Raw genomic sequence first — 22,190 nt, forward strand, 5'->3', positions numbered from 1 at the left:
CACTACATTGAACCAACAAGGGGAGTAAACAGTCAGGACCCCACCTTACTGGTATTCTTAAGCTTAACATCTTTGCTCTTAAGTGCTTGACTTATGGATTTCCAAACTATGGATGACTTATCCCATCCCAAATATGGGCACCAGTAAACTCAATTAAAATAATTTCTGCCTAATATAGTAGTGATTGTGAGAAGAGATTAAAGAGTAAGGGAACAGGACCGGTATATTTAGACTCAAAGGAACTATGAAGACCTTAATAATTGAGACAGAAGAGACAAAGTAATGGTAGGCAAAAAATATTCTTAACAAATGCCAAGTGACACTTGATTGGTGTGAGGCAGCTTGAGGCATCTGTACTCAGAAATAAGGGCTCTGACCCGTGTTCAGCTGATGAAAACAGCTGAAATACGGCTTCCCCAGCTGTGCTCTCCACTCCTGTCCTAGAGCCTTGCTAAGGAGACAGTAAGAACAAATGTCTGGCTTTGCTTCACCTGCTGAAGATTTTATAGCAGGGCTGTGCTGGTTGAAGCATTGGCTGCTGCTTAACAGAGCAAGCACTTGACCCTAGTCTGTGCTTTCCTACCTACCATTTGCAGTGCAAGTCATCTGACTTCCTGTAGGGAGTGGTTACAGGGAGATAAAATGATGTTTAGAAATAAAACATGAATACACATAAATTTTTGCAGGGATCATTTCCCACTGGGTTAAGTTTCTAAATCTGCTTGTTTCTGGATTAATGATGCCAGCACCAGAGCAAGGAGAGCAGTGGGAACAATTAGGTGGAAAACAGAATGGGGACTTTCTTCTTTTTTTAATCTTTACCAAGGAGACTCACAGTTGATTGCTTCAGCCCAGGTTCAGGTGGTTTTGGTTAAGGTATGTATTGCTGTAGAGTCAGCAACCTCTGCCAGAGGATGGAGCAGACCCCAACCTCTGAACTGGGTTTCTCTGCAGCTTTATCTCACCACATGATGATTTTAATACTCGTAAGAAGAGATCAAAAAGTCATTATCAGCCAAAAGCTCTGCGGTGTAGAAAGCAGTGCCATTTTGGATATCAGACTATAATAACAAAAGGAAAATCAAGTGTTTCTTAGTTGGTGTCAGGATTTGCTGAGGTTTTTTTGAGATGGAGCAATGCTCCATTTTCATAATAATTAGGATACTTACCTCTGCATTGCATTTGGGATGTGAAGTCTATCTGCTGTCTCACCTCTCAGACAGGAGCACCTGTGCATAAAATACAAAGTTGAGCAGTGTTATTTAAGATGGAAAAAAAAAGCAGTAGGAGGAGGTGATTTGACAGAAGGTGTTTCCAGTGTTTGTAGCTGAAAGCAGGGTGGTAGAGCTTTGGAAGGACTTCACTGATATGAGCTACCCTGTCAAATTCAGAGAGTGCCAACTGGTATTTCTAATTGCAGACTGTCACCACATTCACACTTAAGCATTTTTAGTTGCTTTTATTAAGTGGAAAGTTCCAAGAATATTTTTATCAGAGATCTGTGAACTAAGTGTAATTATTCAAATTGGATATGTGTTTTTATTTAAGGGGAGAGAAGCTCATAGACCCTGCAGCAGGATTAATCTCTGTAGTCAGAATTCTTTAAGGAGCTTATGGAAGTAAACATTACATGTGTCTGCCAACTTGGCTAAATATTGCCAACTGTCTTAACCCATTTTAAAGATAAGTGAGCTGTAATTGGATTTCTGCACTGGATAATTTTAAACAAGGGCAATTAGAAGAAGCAGTAATTGTTATGAAGAAACTGCACAATAGGCATATTATTATGAGACATTGCATCTGTCAGAGTGATTTAGTATCTGGCTATCAGAATCAGGGTAGCAGATCAAAGAGAAACATGTTTGGTGTGGCAATTCCCATTATTATGTGTGAGGAAACAGAAAAGAAGTTTGGGTGGAGTTGGTGAGAGGAGGGAGGTGATGGTACTGAGAGTTACTTTGTACCAGTGTTGTGAACTTTTAAAAATGAAAGAAGAGAAAAGATAAATTGATTACCATTTTTTACATTTCTACAAATTAAAAATGTAAATAATAAAAGTAGATACTATTTTTATCTGCAATAATATACTTTTAAAAAATAAAATAATTTAACATTTCACTCAGAAATTGCTTCTGTAAAGAGCTAATTTTTCTAGGAATAGGTAGATATTAGGAATGGAAAACATGTCTGTTTCAATAGAATTTTAACCACTCTGTTGGCAATCTTTGCCTCATGCCTGTTGTGAGATCTAAAAAAAGTTAAAAGTGAAGCCACATGGGGAGAGCACATTGTGATATTGCCCACAGTATTTAATTTGGTGGTTGTTGTTACGAGAGGCCATCAAGTTGTTTGGGTTTTTTTTTTTTGGAAAGCACAGATAGAGTATTCAAATAGTAAAATCTTAAGTTTAAAAATGAGGGATATTTTTGTTTCACCAATTTGTTTTGAACAAATGAAGCACAAGTTTATTTAGCCTCTTAAGTTATTTTTGTTTTTTATTGACAGTAGTATGTTTGAAGCACAGAAATTACTGTATTTAGCCATTTTTCTCAATTTAATGTGGCATTAATAGATTGTTATATTTTTGAGTGTTTGTTGCCCCAAAAAGTGGTGGGGTTTTTTCATTGTAATATTTTAATTCTTTGTTTTCTTACACCCATTGTTTGATTATAGGTTTTCTCAGATGGAGTACTGCCTGATTCTCTCTCCTAGGTTTCAGGGTAGCTCACTGTTATGTTCTCCAATTTGCTTGCATTTTTTTTCCTTTATTACTCTTCACAAAGTCGCATAACTACTTTGCCTTCATTCTGCTTATTAAAAGAAAAAATCACTACTTTTTTAACTCAGTCACTTTTTGATTTGAAGGAATACTTTTTGGAGTGATTTATCTTTTATCCTACTGATGTTGGTGACTGGAAAAATGATAATAAAAGGTTGTATTGCAAGAAGGTGAGAACAGTTCTTTCTGGATCCCAATAAGAAAGGCACAAACACTTGAAAGGCAAGTAATTCTTCATTAATAGCCCAGAAATGCCAACAGCAAGTTACAAATCTCAAGACCTTTTCTGATGCTGTGAACCCTTGACATGTTACAGCATCGGCTGGACCTCAGAGGGTCAGGGACAGCATGCGGTGCAGATCTCTGATGTTCATCAGCTGTGAGATCACTAGTGTTCCTCCAGGCTCTTTTGCTCATAGTACACACAAAATATTTGTCCACTGCTGGCTATAAGGGTAGATAGATGAATCACTGTTTGGTAAGGTAAGAAGTAAGGAGTGTAAGAAGTATCTGTGCCTGCAAACATTGTGATTCAAATTACTTCTGATTTTCTTATTTATTATGTATCAAAGAAGTATTGCTCTTCTAAGTAAAGGCCACTTAAGTAAAATTTCTTTTATAGTTTTGAGGTGCTCTGCAGTTCTTGGTTCATCTAGTTGGTACACCCTGACATTCTTCCCTTCCTCTTTGCCCACTGCTGTCATTGTCCTGTATATAGAAGAGCCCTGTTGTGGAGTTAGATCCTCAGATTAGCGGGAGTGTAAGTAAGAACTCTTACTTGGTTACACCTTTTTTGGAGATGTTGACAAAGACAGATAAAGCTGTGAAAAAGAGTGGCAAAAACTTCTTCCACCAATGTTTGTGGTGAGTGAGACACACTTGTTTCCTGTTTTTGATTGAGTAGAAAGTGTCACCTTGTTAAAGAGCATTAGAATCAGATGTCTGAGAAGTAAGTTGAGAGTTCAGGCTTCATCTTCTTGCCTTGCCTAATTATAGCTATTTTGACAGAGGAAGTAAATTAACCAGTAAACTTTGCTCGGTGTTAGAAGGACTGTTTAAAACATTAAAGACAAATACTACAGCAGCCACACTATTAGGCAGACAGAGTGATAGCCGGGGGAATTGATATTTCCAAGTTCAGCTTCCACATGCAGTACAGGAAATGTAAAGAGACCTTTTATGCAGATGGTAAAATCAATTCAGACAGCAGAGGCATTTCCCTGACCCTGATTGTCAGCTAGTTGCTGTCAGCGGTGAGCTTGGCCTCTGTAGCTTTGTCTAACTGTGGACAGCTCTGCCTGTGATCCTAGGTATGGACGGATGCCTTATGGGCAAGGATTGAGGTGCTATCTGAATGGCTGAAATGATGCAGGATTAAAGCAAGGAGGGGCAAAGAGATGGCCTGATTGTGCTAAGAGCTGTAAGCTGCTCATTTTGCAGTCATCGCTGGCATTTGTGGTTACTAGTTCTGCTTGTCAATGGTGGCATCCAAGTGTGCCTCTTTTAGAACTTCTGCTGTAGCTTCTGAGTTAAGAGGAGTTAAAGAGGAAGAATCCTTTGTTTAATGAAATTAATTCAGTGTAATGTTACATCAGTAATTTCAGATTTTTTTTTTTTCCCTACACAACTTTCTTCTAGGTCACATTTTTAATAGTGATGTACAATGTATTATCCTCTTGCAGGCTTTTTTCTGGATGTCTGGTAATTTATATTAGGTTTTGTCTTGCACAGAGCGAGAGATCAGGGGATGCTATTAAGTGTTGGGGATAGGAATATATGCCCTCGAGTCCTCTTTCAGCATAAGTAACATTGTTATGCATCTGTCCAAGTAGCTAGCCCTGACACATTTGAAATAGCTGGTTTCCCTCCATCTGAGTGAATGAAGGAGTAAGGTTCTGATGGGTGTTTTGGCTGTTTTGAATAGCTGGCATTGTGAATACGCTGTATTTGTTTTCGCAAAGACAAAATGAATTGTCCCAGAGTTGCCTTTGTAGTCTTGTCAGGAGGTAACCTGTCAGGACTTTTCAGATTTTTTTTTTTTTAAAGGGCCTCATACATGCTTCATCTCTTCTATCCAACTGGGGATAATGATCTGCCATTGTTATTTTTAAATAGAATTGCTGTAACTTTCCATACTTAGTACTTGTGTTATTAAGGTTTCATCAAGACCTTATAGCCTCCTAGTATCAGCAGCTGCTGATCAAACATTGCCTGGCTGCTTTGTAGGCTAGTGAGTTGAGAATAATCAGTTTTCAGCATCTCTATATTTAAAGTAGGCTGCCTCAGAGTGCCTCCTGTTAACTAACCACAACTTCCCTCAAAAGTTACATGCCACAGGAAGGATGAAACTGCTAAGTCTAGCTTATTAAAGGGAGGAACATAGCACTCTCTCGTGTGTGGTATAAGACGATGTATTCTTTTCTGGAGGGGATAGGATAACCACAAATGTTGCTGCCCTTAGAACAGGTGCAAAACTCGCTTTTTTATTTTAGCCTTTTGCACAACATCTGTCACAACTGAGGAAAAGAAAAGAGGAACAGGACAAAATCATGTTTTGCATGGAGGAAAAATGAATGCAACTTTTTCCTCAACCTTTATATTAGGAGGATGCTAATGACAGCATTTTGATGAGGACTTAAAATAGAGGACAACAGTAGAAGATTTCCAGGTTGTATCATTTGCTAGTTTTACTGCAAGCCATTGAGTTTCATGTTGCTTTGTTGTCTAACCTAAAGTTGACCAAATTTGTTGGTTGTAGGAGCATGCAGGTTAGAAGGTAGTGTTGTCCAGCGTTGGTAGTGCCAATTTAACCAGGGTTGTATCCAGTCAAGATTTGAGTATCTCTAATGTTAGAGATTTCACAGGCTTTATGTGCAACTTTTACCAATGTCTGACTAACCTCATGGTGAAAAAATGCTTTCTAACGTTTCATTGTTCCTTGATGCCACTTGTGCAGGGTACTAAGTGTTGCCATCTTTTCTGTGTGCCTCCTTATTAGGCAGTTGAAGATGACAGTGACATCTCCTCTCAGTCTTCCCTCTCCAGGCTGAACCATCTCAACACGCTCAGCCTCTCCTCCTGTAGCATGTTCTGCAAGTCCCTTCATCGTTTTTGGTGGCCCTCTGCTGGGCTTGTTCTAGTATGTCAGTATCTTTCTCGTACTGGGAAGCCCAAAACTGGGTACAGGATTCCAGGTGTGAGCTCACAAGTACTGAATAAAAGGGAAAGATCACATCCTTCTATGTTCTTTTGAACATAGTCCCATACAAGTTCGGCTGTGAGGTCATACTATTGACTTTTCTTTAACCTGCTGACCACTAGGAGCCCAGACCTGTTTTGCCAACCTTCGTTCTAACCAGTTGGTGCCAGTTGTGTGGGGCTGTTCCATCTTGGATGCAGGACGTAACATTTGACTCACTGAATTTCATGAGGTTCCTGCAAGCCTATTTTTACAGCCCATTAAGGTATTGTTCTTTTTGACTTAAAGCATATGAACAAGGATATCCAATTCTAGTAGTCATGGGGCAAGGTCCTAATTTTGACAATTAACTTTGCGCTACTGTGGTAGGAAAAGTAGATCACGATGCTGTTGATCTCCCTGTGTACAGATATACTCTGTTCTCCTGCCATCCAGCTTGAACACAGATTTTTGTTCTTTCTTTGCACTTGCCTTCTTTCCTTCCTCTGTAAGTGGTGAATTGATCTGACTGTTCATTGGAGAAGAGACTAGATGGAGGAGAAGGGGCTTTGATGCAGGTCTGTAAAATCAGAATAGGGAGTTAGAGTAAATAGGGAGTCACAGTGTTCACTCATTTCTGGTGTGAGAAGCAGGGGACTTAAATGAAAGTAACAGGTGTCAAAAGCGAAATAAAATGGCTTCAGACACCATGGGTAGTTAGTCTGTGGAACTTCTTGTGGCAAAATGTGGCAGACACAGATGCTTTTGATTTTCAAAAGGGACCAGACAGACTCATGGGAGAAGAATTGATTGAAGACTGTCATGTGCAAAGATGAGACATCTGCCTTAGGAAATCCAAAGGTAGACATTGCAAGTTAGGATAATATTCTGAGAGGGAAAAACTTGTGAGGAATTATGTCTGAGCACTTACTACACAAAGAAAAATTCCCCTGCTTAACACAGTAAATCAGTTAACCTGCCTGTGCCCCAGCTCAAACACCCAACACAGAAGTGAGGGAAAAGTAACACAAAAGAAACCTCTGCGTTGAGATGAAGGCTTGAGATAAGAACTTAGTATAAAGTAGGATAACGTAATCATAATGTGCAGTTACCTTAGCTTAGCCTACTTGCAGAAAAAGCACAGTGAAATGCAGGAAAGAAAAAACAAACCAGCGGAAACTGGAAACCAAAGCCAGCGTGCTACCCTGCTCCCACCCATATCGCTGCCATCCCTGTGGAAGAGAGACACCACCAAAAACCTGGAACCAGAAAATAGCAACTGGAACAGGTAGCCTCTCATGTTACAGTCTGAACTTCAAGTCCCATAATAGTTTGCTCCAACCAGCACTTTGATTTTGAAGCTGGCATGGTGGTTTGAATAACAGCCACAAATTTGAATTCAACCCACAACACTCAGTTTTTCTTTGGAAAAGGGTTACAGCTTGGCTGAATTAATTTTGTACCATAGCCTTAGTCTGCAGGCCACATCTTAGCCAGAACTGTATTAGAAAATACTTTGCTCAAATGAATTTCATGTTTTTGTAGTGATTCTTTGTGTCCGTTGATCTTGTATGTATTGACCCAGCACAGATACTGCTAAAATACTAACCCTCATTTGTTCTGAGTTCTTCCTCTGCTCTGTACCACAGACATGGAGATAGAAGAGGAGAGCATGTCATTGCTTTTCAGTTCCTTAAAACTGGTCATGTAAGGCAAAGCTTATCTTCTCCTCTTTGGCTGCACCCATGAGGGTGGTGAGACACTGGAACAGAGACCCCATGCCTGGAGGTTTTTAAGGCCAGGCTGGATGTGACTCTGGGCCACCTGATCTAGTATGAGGTGTCCCTGCCCATGGCAGCAGGATTGGAACTAGATGATCCCTGAGGTCCCTTCCAACCCTAACAATTCTATGATTCTATCTATTTTTCTTATGCTACAAGCTGGCTCATAATTTTCTTGGAGTCTGTTAATTCCTTACTTACCTGTCCTCCTCTGCAGGGATTGCAAACCACAGGAGATTGTTTGCTTTATTTCTGTATGTTCAGCTGGGTTTCAGTATCTTGGAGCCCAAGGCAGCTGAGGGAACCTCTGAGCACTTGCAGTAGTAGTTCTTAGTTTTTTGCATTCTCAGCAAAAGGAATGGTAAAGGCACTAAATGCTCTTGTGCTGAAAGTTCATGTTTGGGGATTTTTCAAGTTATGCACCTTCACTTGGTCATGTGTTCAATAACAGGTGTTTATGTAGCTTTCATTTCTGGATTTAGAATCATAGAATTGTTTAGGCTGCAAAACACCTTTAAGGTCATTAACCTAAGCCTACCAAATCTGCTGCTAAACCCTGTTCCTAAGCACCATTTCTAGACATCTTTTAAATACCTCCAGGAACGATGATTCAATGACCTTCCTGGGAAGCCTGTTCCAGTGCTTGACAACCCTTCCAGTAAAGAAGTTTTTCCTAGTCTCCAATCTAAACCTCCTCTAGTGCAACTTGGGGTAGTTTCCTCTTGTCCTGATGCTTGCTGCTTGGGAGAACAGACCAACACCCACCTCACTACAACCTCCTTTTTGGGTAGTTGTAGAGAGCAGTAAGGTCTCCTCTCAGCCTCTTTTTCTCCAAACTAAACAATCCCAGTTCCCTCAGCCATTCCTCAAGAACTTGTGCTCTAGCGCCTTCACCCACTTTGTTGCCTTTCTCTGGACACAGTCCTGCACCTTAATGTCTTGTAGTGAGGGACCCAAAACTGAAAATAGTATTCAGGGTACAGTGTCACCAAGTACAAGGGGACAATCACCTGCTGGCCACACTATTCCTGATACAGGCCAGGATGGTGCTGGTCTTCTTGGCCACCTGTGCACACTGCTGGCTCACACTCAGCCAGCTGAGTGTGAACCAGCACCCCCCAGGTCCACTGGGCAGCATTCCAACTACTTTGTCCCAAGCCTGTAGCATTGCTTGGGGTTGTTGTGACCCAAGTGCAGGACCCAACCTGGTCCAAGGACTTGGCCTTGTTGAATGTCAGACAGTTGACCTTGGCCCATTGATCCCACCTGTCCAGATCCCTCTGCAGAGCTTTCCTACCCTCAAGCAAATCAACACTCCGACTCACCTTGGTGTTGTCTGCAGACTTAGCAAAGGGGCACTCAATCCCCTAATCCAGATTACTGATAAAGATATTAAAGAAAACTAGTCTTAGTATTGAGGCCTAAGGAGCATCACTTGTGACTGGCCACCAACTGGAGTTATCTCTATTCAGTATTTGTGCCCAGCCATCCTGCCAGTTTTTAACCCAGCGAAGCATATGCCCATCCAAGCCATGAGCACCCAGTTTCTCCAGGAGGATGCTGTGTGACACAGCATCTCTGTCTCTGCTGTGGACAGAGGTAGCCAAAACATACAATTTGGCCCCCACTGTTTTTTTTTTTTGTTTGTTTGTTTTGTCTTGTTTTGTTTTTCCTGTGTGCTGTGTTACATTCTCTACCAGGTAAAATTTGAGAGAGATGTCAGCAGTGGACGTGGAGTCTAGTTGGAGCCCCCTTAGCAAGTGCCCTAGCCCTAAACTCCAAAGTGTAGAGTTAAAAGATACTCTATCTCTTTTGTCATGAACACGGGTTTTAAGATCCTGACTGGACTTCACCCTCCAAACAGAGACTCAGTGTTTCCAAAGAACTTCAGTCAGATGTTCATAATGAGTAAGTCATTGGAACCTGCTGCTATTTGTCAGCTGCTTCAATTATATGTGAAAAAGGGTGAGCAAGCCCCAGACCTGTATGACCGTTTCACATCCTTTCACGTAGAAGGGAGCATTCCCTAGAATGTATCAAATCTTTTGCCCCAAAGCAAAAGCTCATTTTCTTTCACAAAGCTCATATTGCTTCAGGCATATGTTGCATGGCATGGCATGCTCATGTCTTAAAAGACAGGTACATCTATCATAGAATCAGTATTTGTCGAGGGAAAAAGATACCAGGTATGGTTTTATACCCTTTATTCATGTCTGTGTGGCATGCAGGAGACATGTGAGGTGTGCCACTACAGATAACTGCTATTTTAAAGATACTTTGGCAGACAGTGCTGGGGGAAGAGTGCCAGGAGGATGAATGGATAAGGGCATCTTGAAGAATACCACTTGTTTGAGAACATCTGTTAAATTTTCACTGCTACTCCCTTGCTCCAGAGATGGCTACCAGACCCACAGCATGACTGGTTTAAGAAATAGGACAGATGCTTTCTAAATTACTTCAATGTAGTGGCCCAGACCAACTGAAACCACCACTGCTTCTTTAGGCAGTTTCAGCTAAGCACAGAGAAGAAGGCTCCCCACTGAAACAAGCATGCATGAGCTGTGGTGTGTGCTGAGGAGTAGTGAGGGGAAGCAGCAGCAGCTATAGCTGTAGATTGTCCCTGTCTGTCTCAATCTTTAGGACTCATGTCACAAAGCTGAGCTTAGCTTATCTTTTAAATGTTTTTATTTTATTGGTTTCTTCAGCATTTGAGAAATATTAAAATGAGGAAAACCTAGCTTTTCTCAAGCCCATATCTAACACACTAAGATGTGTTAAAGCAGTATTTTGATGTAAAGTTATCTGTTTGACACTGCTGATGTGATTAAAAACAAAGCATGAGAAAATGGGAATAGAGAAAGATTTTTCAATACAGATCTTCATTTTGTTTCCACTGAGAAGAGAATAGGTATCTGCATTATGTAGTGCTGTAATACGATTTTGAGTTCTATTTTACAGACAAATATAAAAAAGATGTCTTGCCTTTAAGGTTTTATAATCATGGTTAGATGAAATCTATATCAAAATAAGGAAATAGACATTAGCAGAATAAAATGAACTTGTAGTGGTTTTATGTTAATAATACATATATTTTATTTCTACAGCTTCTATGTATTTATGAGTGGTCTGTCTGTGGGTTTATCAGGTTATCATTTGCTTATTCTGATAGGAACAAATTCTTAAATAGTAATTTAAAATAGTTTATTAAAAAAGCTGAGAATTAAGTAGAACTTCTGTTAAAAGTTATTTTTCTTACTCCATTTTCCTGTAGCTGCATAGTGTCTTTTGTAATTAGAAGCTCTAGTTTGGTAACCTAACTGGTAGGAAATAGAGTATTTTGCATTTTCTTTCCCATAAAAAAGTAATTGTTAATTTAATGTTTCCGTACTGCTGTTCAGATACGACCCTTCCTTATTTGCAGGCAGGTCAGCACGTGAGGAAGGAAGGAAGGGCAAAGCTGACAAATGTAACTATGCTTGTTTGACTTCCAGTACAACCTCAATGCCAGAGACTTACAGCTACAGTAAATAACTTTTATTCTGACACCTGGCATAGATTTTGCCAGTAATTATCAGGCACTCTTTAATTTTGCTTTCCCATCACAGTCTCATGGTGCAATTACCCAAGTTGTGTTGGCAGGTGAAGGCATATCAGTAAAACAGAAGACAAAAGAAAAGACAGGGAGGCCAGGAATGAAGTAGGGAAGGAAACTGACACGACGGAAGGGCATGACAGCAGGAACCCAGGGCTTGCATCCTGGATACTCAACTGGTATTGAGCTGATTCCTGCAGGATGTGTTTAAGTCATTTGGTCTCTACTGGTCCAGTTTCAGTCTGCCCAAAGTGATGCCAGATAAGCAATATGAAAGTGTGATGGGAAAGCTTGTCCTCCCCCAGCTTGTCCTGCTGTTCTCATTTATTGATCTCACAGGTAAACGGTGCTGAAGAAGAGGTGGCCATCTCACACCATGAGATTTAATTAATTTAACTTTTTGGTGGCTTCAACTGCAAACATTTATTCCTGTTTCTAAAAAGTTTGTCTTGTGTCCATGTCGGTATCGTAGAATCATAGAACAGCTTAGGTTTGAAGGGACCTTAGATACCATCTACTCCAACAGTTTTCATATTACAGTCTCTTGCTTCCACTTATTTTTTATGTTTATAAATAATTTATATACAGCCTCAGTAGAGACTCTTTACAATACACACTAGAAAGAAAAATTCTCCTTTAGGAAAAGGAATAAAACAACAATATACCTTGCAAAGATGAGTAATTTAACATGTGTTAGGGAAAAACAAACAGTTCATTAATTTTTCATCGATTACATTTGACAATATTATCTATGTGAATTGTCCCAATAAGGTATTTATGGTCCAAATTCTGTAAAAAGCAATTTCACCTCCAAAGGACTATAAACTAAGAACTTGTGACAGTCAAACCTGCACAGAAATTGTCCATTTTATCTCACAGTTTGATTTTCTTTGCTTATGTGACTTGGCTGACAAAACCATTGCTGTAATTGGAGCTCAGCTAGAGGTCTTTCAATTTTCAGATGTTCTGGTTGTAGTCAGTCTGAATTGTAAGCTATTTGTGTTTAATCCTTTCTCAGACCACCCACACTGAGTCTTTGCTTGAGTTAATAACATCCAGACATACGTATGTGCAGTATAGAATTAGAACATTCACAATGGTGCATATTTCCTGGAAAAAATAACAAGATCAGTCAAAATGATACAGCTAGGAAATTATAATGCTGAGTTTTCCTGCTGTCCTGTGCCATTTTTTTTTCAGTCCAATGTCAGCCCTTGATTTTCTGACATCCTGAGAATCTTACTTAAGCTACTGTACAGGGGGCACTAAGTATTTTTACGGTGGGCCGTGGATTTTTGAGCTTGCTGTAACTGCAGCATACTACAGATTTGGTTTCTCAGGTAGCTTCGCATTGGGAGATTTTGGAAGTACCGTCATTTGCGTTTCTCCCACATCACGTGAGCTTTCTTCATGATGTGACCTGGCAGCGCTTGAAATCGATACACTCACTTGTCGTCTCAGTATTTTCATTACAGTTCTCTTGTATCCTTTGCATGCAAAGAAATAGATGAAAGGATCTAGGCAGCAGTTAAAATTCATCAGAAACACAGTATAATGGAGTGACTTCTGGAAAATTTTATTTTCAGTGCATGAAGGCTCACTCTGAAGCTTCTTAATCATGTGTTGTATGATTGCAACGTGATAAGGGGTAAAGCAGATGATGAACACTATAATTACAAATATGATGGTGTTGATGGCTTTTTTGTTTATCCCTGATTTTTCAGTCAGTGGATTTTCCTTGGCTGTTTGAAAAAGTTTGCAGCTAATTTGAGAGTAACAAAATAGTATAATTCCCAGGGGAATAAGGTACCCTACTAAACAGGCAGCAAGGAGTATAAGCGGTAGATGTGCAATTTTTTCAAAGTTTGGGTATTCCATACATGTAGTCCTTTCTTTTTCTTCCTGTGACATGGGTTGTATAAGTAATGGGAAAGTTTGACTAAATACAAGTAACCAGATAAAGACACAAATTCCCTTGGCGTATTTAATCCTTCTGATCTTGTATCGGAAAGGGTGGACAACAGCAAAAAACCTGTCAATGCTCAAACATGTCATGAAGTTTACACCTGCGTAAGTGTTGATGTAGAACAAGAGAGCAGTTATTCGACACAATACTTCTCCAAATGGCCAGTGAAATCCCAGGGCATAGTAGGCTATCCTTGTAGGCAAGGCAATACAGAACAGAAGATCAGAGAAGACGAGATTTGTTGAATAGAGGGTAGTGGAGTTGATCTTCTTTCTGTTTTTAAAAATGACAGTGAGGGCAATGGTGTTTCCAAGCACTCCAAAAATTAAGATGGAGCTGTAGAAGACAGACAGTAGTATCCGTGCTGTATCTTTGTGCTCATACAAATCACAGATGGAGCTGTTTGTCTGAGAAGCTGTGAAAGTGTCCATTTCTGTAACCACTGTTGTTGCAGGAAGCTCAGCAGACCTAACATGGGAAAAAAAAAAAGCCACAGAAGGGAACATTTTGTAATAAATGTAGATAAGCAACTTATGCATAGCAATGGCTAACCTGTGTTGCAAAAAGCAAGTCTGTGAAAAACTGAAATGAAACTTCACTATGTGAACTACTTGCCAAAACCAAACAAACAATAAGATAGATCTTTCTGTCTTTTCTGTTTTGACCCCAGTTTCTTCTTTCCTGAAATAAGACAGAAGGCAAAATAATAAAGCAGGGCTGTAATGTATTTGAAAAGTGAAGGTGGGAGACTGTTTAAAGCAATCCAAAGTGAAAAAGGAGTCAGAAGAAACCACACAATAATCATAGAATGGTTTAGGTTGGAAGGGACCTCCAAAGGTCATCTCGTCCAGTGCCCCTGCAGTTAGCAGGGACATCCTCCACTAGATCAGTTTGCCCAGAGCTTTGTCAAGCCTGACAAGGGACCATATGAACCCCCATGAGCCAGGCAAGCAGACAAAAATCTTTTAAATGCATTTCAGTGAATTTTTAGGGAGTTTTTGTTTCTAACAATTCATGTTTTGGTGGTTTAACTTGTTTAGAAAGACTTATTTTTTTTCATCATTCTTACCATATTTGCATTATAATAATTCAGCTTGCTTAGTGCTAGTTTTAAGAGCTGGCTTTTGAAATCCATTTAAAATGTTGTTGCATACATAAATTCTTAAGACTTCTACTTTAGTCACTCTTTAGTGGTGCTGCAAAAGAGGACTAACTCAGCTACAATATTTTACATGCTGTTGATTTAGTAGAATTTAGAAATTGCTTAATCTGCACAGTTGTAAGTAGCATGGAAGAGCTGCAAAGTGGCAGTGATTTGGGGGACTTAAAAATATAAACCAGCAGAATTTCAGAAATGGAAAGGACCCCATTGTGTTGATACTGCTTGCAGTGGAAACTATTTTGTAGGTCTGTTGTTACCTGACCATTCCATATTGTAAGTAGAAAGGCCATCTAATGTTACTCCTGCAAAATGCATTGAGGAGATTGTCCTACTCATTTCAAGTTCACAGTTAATAAAACTGCAACACACTGCTGTATCTGATCCTGTCTGATCAGTCTTCTGGCTAGGTTAGCAAGGAATACACATCATCCACTATTCACTATTCACTATTCATCATCCAGTGAATAGTGGATGATGTGTATTAAAATACATAAATAACTTACGTTTAAGGAATAAATTTAGCATCCAGATAGTCTGTGTTTGCTATGTTGTACAGGCAGTGGAAAGACAGGTTACTGATTTCTGACATAGATATCTGATGTTTTGACTCTTAGATACCTACCCATATATCAGGAGGTGGGAATACTGCATCCAGGATTGAAAGTCAAATTTGAAGTGGGAGTTTTATGATTTGAATAGGAGAATTAAACTGTTAAATTGTAACTCCAGCTGTAGTGAAGGTTTGGGAATATCTAATTTTATAAAAGCATAGAATTGTATTGGTTGAAAAGATGTTTAAGATGAAGTCCAGTCATTATCTAAGACTCTACCAAGTCTGGTGCTAAACCATCTCTCTTAGCACTGTATCTATAAGTCTTTTAAACACCTCCAGGGATGGCAATTCAGCCACCTCCCTGGAGAAAGTTATATTACTTAATTCCACATTGTTCACAATATCTTGGTGATGATGTGTGATGATTGGTTGGTTGATTGATGCAGTAGTTATTGCCCTGAGGATAGTTATGGGATACTTTCCTCTTACTTAAGTGTAGCAGACTGGTTTTTGCAGAAAATAGTGTGGGTTTGTGTAGGGTAAGAGTCAGTGAGGTATTTGGGTTTTGTTTCTCTTACTTAAATGCTTCTGCTTACGTGTTCACACTCCCAGCATGACACCTATCTTCTACTAATTTCTTCCTTGACATTTAGATAAAATCATTGCTTGAGCATATGTAAGGAAGAGTAATGTAAGATTTATGATGAGTAGGTCTTTTGCAGTAACTAACTACAGCATGTTAATGGCATGAATTTATATTCACTGTAAAGTTGTAATAGGTTTTGATCGTAAATAATGTGAATAATTTTCACATCCATTCAGTTTCCTTTATATAGAAGTTTGTAAAATGTAGAAAATCTGTTATGCAAACACATTTAACTATAATTTAGGAAAAAATATCTAGTTTCAGTGAAATTTACTCTTTTTACATCAAGGGTAGGATGTCATGAAATGTGTTACCTAGTTTTTGCATCTTTAACATAACAGATTAAACCAGAACTTGTTTCTGATTAAAAGATGTTCACTCTCACATAAAACTATGGCTGTCTTGAGAAGGAGTCCTAGCTGAGAGAGGGTTTATGTTTGTTGGATTAAATACCCTTCCTCAGTGGCTTAGTTTACTGATCATACTATTTTGAAGTATATAGCTGGAAACAAGTCAACTTCAATTTACCTTAATACTTTAACAATTTTTGAAAACATTGCCACATTTTGTTTGTCATAGAAGTACATGTAAGACTTTAAGGCATAAAATATTTTAAATTGTTCAGGTGGTTAGTTTTTCTGAGTCTGCAGACATACAATGTTCAGTGACACAGACCACTTACCCATTTAATATGACCTTTTGTATAATCCAGGTTACGTTACTATTTTAGTATTTGTGTATGGATTCCATCTACTTTTAATTTAAACCATATTTTCTAAAAGGCTATTTGGTCTTAATTTGGAGAACTGAAGAGAAAGTGAATTTGCCTCTTGTACTGTAGTTTTTAGTCAATCAACCTCCCTGTTAAAAAATGTGTCTGTCTCTTATTTAAATTTCTCTAAAATTAACCTGCAATTGCTGGTTTTGTGTAGCCTTTCCCTTTCATACAATCTCATGGCTTTGTCAATTCAAGGTGAATTTCTCAAATGTCTCACCACAAGGCAAAACGTGTGACATCCATTCTAACCTCATTTTAGTCCCACATAGGCAATGGAGTTCCATATGCCTCTTGGCATCATTGTACCTGGAAGCATACTCACCAGTATGTCCCTGCTTTTTCTGGTCAGTTGATTAGGTATCCAAGATAGAGCTGCATACCACAACACTGGGAGCTTGTGAAGTTAGTTCACTGTGATCCCAGAGTAGTTCTCAGATTCACTGTGTCCTAGGGTATCTCCAATCTAGGAGCATGACCACTGCTCTTTGCTTCTCCCTGAGGGAACCTTATGCCTGGGAGAGTTTAAAATTAATTTTAATATTATGCCTAGGCTTGCAACCAGTGCAGTGTTCCTTATTGTTCTCCCACTTGCCTTTTTCAAGTCTTAGCATTGTATTTGCTTTTTGATCACCAATGGAAGAAAAAAAAGTCTTTAGGCAATTGTTTTATGAGATTTGTTAGCTAGGCAGCATTTAGTCTGTTCTGTGTGCTTTCTTGATACTTGATATCAGTAGTATCCAGTTAGGGGAAGAAAAAATCACAGTACCACATCAAGCTGCTTACAAAATCTAGCACATCTAAATTCTGCGCAGGTGCCTTTTAAAGTCAATTTTATAATCTCGTCAAAGAGGAAAATAAGTTGGTTTAGGATACTGATTTTCTGTGATAATACTTAACTGCCATCATTCATTTGGTTTGTTTCTACTACATTACACAAGAGCCAATCTCAGAGTAGAGTCCACACTGCAAAAGGTGTCTGATGAATGCAGTGGTGGTTCCAATCTGAAAGTATTATGTAAGCCCTGGTTCATAGAGGTGTTCATGTATAATGAGTTTTATCTGTACTATCATAATGTTACATACATTTAACAAGCATAGATTTAAGATACAAGCCAGCAATTGCCATGTTGCAACCCTTGATTACATGGGTTTTGATTATGTGCAAGCAGTGATACAAAGCTTTCTCTGTAAGCTAAATGAGTTTTCTTCTTGTTCTCATCTCCTGCTTTTGCTGAAGGACAACCATCTGTCTTTTCAGCAGAAGAGGGAACATGTAGAAGACTTTAACTGTGTATTGTAATCTAATGTGTGATTTTTCTGTCTCTCTTCATAATTTTCATTCTTTGGAGATGAATCCCTGGTCCATCTGTTCAGTAGCTAAATTAAGAGGGACACTTAACTAAATTATTGGAAAGGCAGGGTAGATCATTAGAAAGATCTTTCCAGACTCTATAGATAGTGTGGTTTAGTCACTTTGAGATGGACAGTATTTCTCTAACAAACAGTATTGGGTGATAATACTGTTTATTCATACATAAAAAGTATAAATGATTTTTAAAGGAATGGTTGGGAAAGACTTCTCTTTCCTTGCAGTGCCTGACCTGAGGATTTCCTGAGCTTACAGTCCTCTATAGGTGTAAGCTGTGTAAGTCTTACAAAGTTGAACAACAGATGAAGTCGGCAAATACACAGTGCTGTGGTTATGTAGGTTTATGGTTTTTTTTCTTAATCTCTAATTGTTTTCTGTTGACCAGTCATATTTACTGGTTGAGTTTCTAATTTACTATACCATCGATCTGCATTGTAGACTGTTTTCTTTGGGAAAGCAGCTTGATTAAGTTAAGTATGTTAAAAAGTATGCATGCTAAGTTTCATTAGTACAACATTTTTTTAATACAGAAGGAGCATATACCTAAGGTACATATATTGAGGTGTGTGGATTGGCAGCTTGGGAACTGTGTGTGGTTTAATAAAAGCTGAGGCAAGAGACAGGCACGTCCTGAAGCTTACTGTTTCTTTCTAATACTTTAACACTTGTACACTTCTAGTGCATTATGATAGTTTACCTTATTTCAAAACGTTTTTTCTGTCCTAAATGACAATGAATAAGCCTAATGACCTGAAGACTGAATCCTGGAGTCACAACCTACAGCTGTAAGCCACACATGAGAGAACCCCAAGTATGCTTTCAATGAATGAAACTGTCTTAATGATGGCAATGAAGGATTATAGTTTGCTTCAAATACTTAATAGAATTTGCAGATGTACACAGTGTGGGTTCTTAATGGTTCTGCTTATATCTATTACTATAGATTTTGCAAAGTTGTGTGACAGTTATACTTGGTGCTCTAATAAAGTAATAGAAGATACAGTAAGTGAAATGGAAGTAAAGAAGTCGAGTTTAAGTGCTGCATTAGCTAAAGAAAAAGTGGAAGTCATTTGAGGTGTGCGTCTTTCTTATCTGTTACATCTCTTTTTCCAAATGTGATCTGTCCTATGAAAATGGTGAGAACTATCTAACGTAAATCATCTCTACCAAAGATGCGTGTTAATGTGAAGAGCTGTGCTGATGCCGAGATGATTAACCTCTCTTCAATGTACTTCCCTAAGTACACTCAATGTAAAAGTGAGAGAGCCTAAAATGCAGTAAATGAAACAAAATCCTGAGCCACAGTTACATTCTTGCAAGAAGAAAAAAGGAGTGAAATAACAAATTGCATTTTAGTACTAGAAAACATGCACACATTTTATATGATTTTTTTTCTTCCTGGTGATGTGGAACTTGCACAGGTAGTCTTTAATTTTAGGGATTACAACTTCAAAACTCCAGCTTGAATTTATTATTCATTACATGTCTACATATTCCTCAATCTTTTGAACAGAAAGGGATAAGATTTGAGCTCTTAAAGAATAATTGTCTCACATCTCTGCAGGAGAACCATGAAATGTTCAAGACCCCTTTTATTCTGTGCTCAAAGTATGCAAGCCATCTTTATTTTTAAGATAAATTATAGTCTATTGAGCAGTGTATTTTATTTTTCAAGTATACTAGGAAGAATGGATCCTGACAGTGATCCTTCTAAAGTAATGGGGAAGATGTTTAAAAATCGTATATATTTTAATATTTCTTTATCATTGTGGCAGTAATAAGGAACTTGTTTTTTTAATAACATGATGTTTGGTGATGTGATTCACAAAAATAATTCCTTCTAAAAACTTCAAAACATATGCATGTCAGAAGGTAAAAGAGGAGTTACCTCATAAAACTTTGAATTCTTAAAATATTCTTTTGCAATATTTAGATGTGAGAAGAGCAACTGAGGAGTTTTTGAACTGGTAAGAAAGGCTGTTTCATAGACAAGGAGTGCATATGATAGAACAAGCTATGCATTCACAGCAGTAGCACAGATTTGTTTTAAGGCACTCTTCTGCTATTAAAGTGTTCTGAGCTTCAGCAAATGACTTAAGAACTGCAATGCTTCTCTTACTACTTATACAGTAGTTATTTTTGCATTAGTTTAAATTACTAATGCTAAAAGAAAAATATCTAAACTAATGCAGTATCACAGTATCAAATGTTTCCTTGTGATTGTGGAAAGGCTGTATTATAAGAAACAACTTGAAATAACTTGATGTGGGTTAACAGAGCCTTTAAATAATTATCTTTCAGCATATGTGAACTTTAAATATCACAGAATTTCCTCCAGGAATCTTGTCTCTTCCATCTAAAGATCATTTATCCTTCTTATCACGTGAAAATATTCAGTATAATGATTAAAAAAAAAAAAGTCTTTCTGAAATTGTTTGCTGGTGTACAGTGAAAAACATTTTTTAAAGTTAATTGTTTTCTGTACTTACATATCTGTAGCTTCTTAGATCCTCTGAGCAGTTAAGGGCATTAGCAGGATGGCTTGACTGTGAAAGTTCACCCTTGCACATTGTTTTCAAGAGTGATTACGTGAGCCTCTTTTGTGGGAGGGGCTGAAGTACTTGAAAAAAAACCCCGTGTTTGTATGCTGGTCTTGATTTGCTGCCGACTGTTTCATGGGATGTGAAAGCATCTATTTTTAAGCCTTTTACAATTAGTCTGTTCAAAGACAGCAATAAGAAACAATCCTCCTACCCTCCTCCCTGAAGTTACACATTATTGACTTTCATAGAAGGGACTTTACCCAAAAGTTTACTTGACTAATTGTTGACCAACTGAAACCCATGAGTGAAAAACTTTGCATTTAAAAATAACTTAAATGTCGCTTGTATCTGAGAGCTTTATGATCAGTATATGCTTTAAAACTACTTCTTACTGACCAAATCTGACACAGCACAAGAAAACCTCAGAAGTGAGGTTTACTGAGATGTGTGACTTCTCAACAGCCCATGTACATTCCCAGCACTGGTTTAGTATCATAATGAGGAGGCTTTACAGAAAGGACCTTTGAAAATACATGAAGGAGTTGAGGAACTCTGGTGGTTTGAGAGATTAGGGAGGATGTGTGCCTTTGTAAGCTGTTTATTGCATTTTTAACAAGGATGATAATACTACTACTATTGCACATGTAAGGGTAAATACATTAAAGATTAAAAGCTTGTAAAACACAAATCTGATTCACCTAAAATCATACTGATAAGAATGGCTGGCTAGGGAGTAGGAAAGGAATAGGATATCAAAATGGGAGGTAACATATCGTTAACCTTCTGTCTGGGTAAAGAACAGTGATCTAGGAGTTACGCTGTGTATTGGTTAAGAGGGTTTTGAGATCAGAGATAGATGGAAAACCCTGTGGTTTGCTGCTACAGGCTGTGTTTGAGAGTTACCTGGGATTTTCCCCAGAAAATTCATACTGATTGTTCATAACTGCACAGAACTATTTATCTTTAACATGTGCTCATTTAGTGGCCTGGTTTTTCAAGAACCAGCAAGCATGCGTGATGATCAGTGGGTCTGACCCATGCAGAGGGTGCAATGCCTCTTTAGAAACATTAGGGCTGTGTTCATGGCATTTGCTGATGTTGCAGGGTTGGAGGCATGCAGAGATACAATCTTGACTAACATGTCCATCTAATCAGAAGGCCTAAACTAACGGCAGATCTAATGACAACATGAAACTTTCCTAAGCATACCCTGTCTTATAAGAAATGTTTTTACTACAGGAGAATGAAGTAGAGCCTTGTGAGCTGCTTTTGTGCCTGCTTGGAGCATTTAGTTGACATTATACACTGATTTTTTTTTTTTTTTCTGGTGCTGAAGTCCCAGTGCAGACATGGCTTGATTGCCCTTATTTGCCTGGGAGCTGAAGGGCTCCATCCAGGGCTTTCAGCTCCTCAATTTTTATGGTGCATTTATGTTCTAACACTAGATTCTCTTAATGAGAACTTACTGGTCTTATTCTGGATTTTTTCCTTTCTTGGTTTTGAATTGCTTTTCAATTACTCAGCTTCATCATGAAGTAGAAGAGCTTTAAATGAAGCAATGAGAGTTAGAGACTGCTTAAGGGGAAATTGCAGAGAGAACTTGCTTCATATGTACACAAAGTAATAGCACAGTGTGATTTCTTGTCCAGCAGCAAAAATATGTAGCAGAAATGGGAATTTTTGAGAAATACAGTCAGTTAGTAGTTTTTGCTCAAGGGATGACATTAGTACCACAGCTTCATATTGAAGGAAATGCTTATTTCAACATAGTCCTACTATTATAAAATAACACCAATATGTGTTTCCTGCTCTGATCTGATAAAATACTGCCTTCCTTTGATTA

The 22,190-nt window shown here is 38.4% G+C and overlaps 2 protein-coding genes across 2 annotated transcripts in view; one reads left to right on the top strand and one right to left on the bottom strand.

Annotated features, from left to right (window-relative positions):
- UBAC2 (UBA domain containing 2) overlaps positions 1 to 22,190 on the top strand; it is a 93,903-nt gene that overhangs the window by 31,439 nt on the left and 40,274 nt on the right. The gene's annotated exons all lie outside the window — the stretch shown is intronic.
- GPR183 (G protein-coupled receptor 183) lies at positions 12,651 to 20,334 on the bottom strand. Its single transcript, XM_054383772.1, is given in 2 exon segments — positions 12,651 to 13,764; positions 20,294 to 20,334. Coding segments are annotated over 2 exon segments (1,155 nt in total).

The sequence above is a fragment of the Indicator indicator genome, chromosome 1 (assembly GCF_027791375.1).
Source record: "Indicator indicator isolate 239-I01 chromosome 1, UM_Iind_1.1, whole genome shotgun sequence".
NCBI lineage: Eukaryota > Metazoa > Chordata > Aves > Piciformes > Indicatoridae > Indicator > Indicator indicator.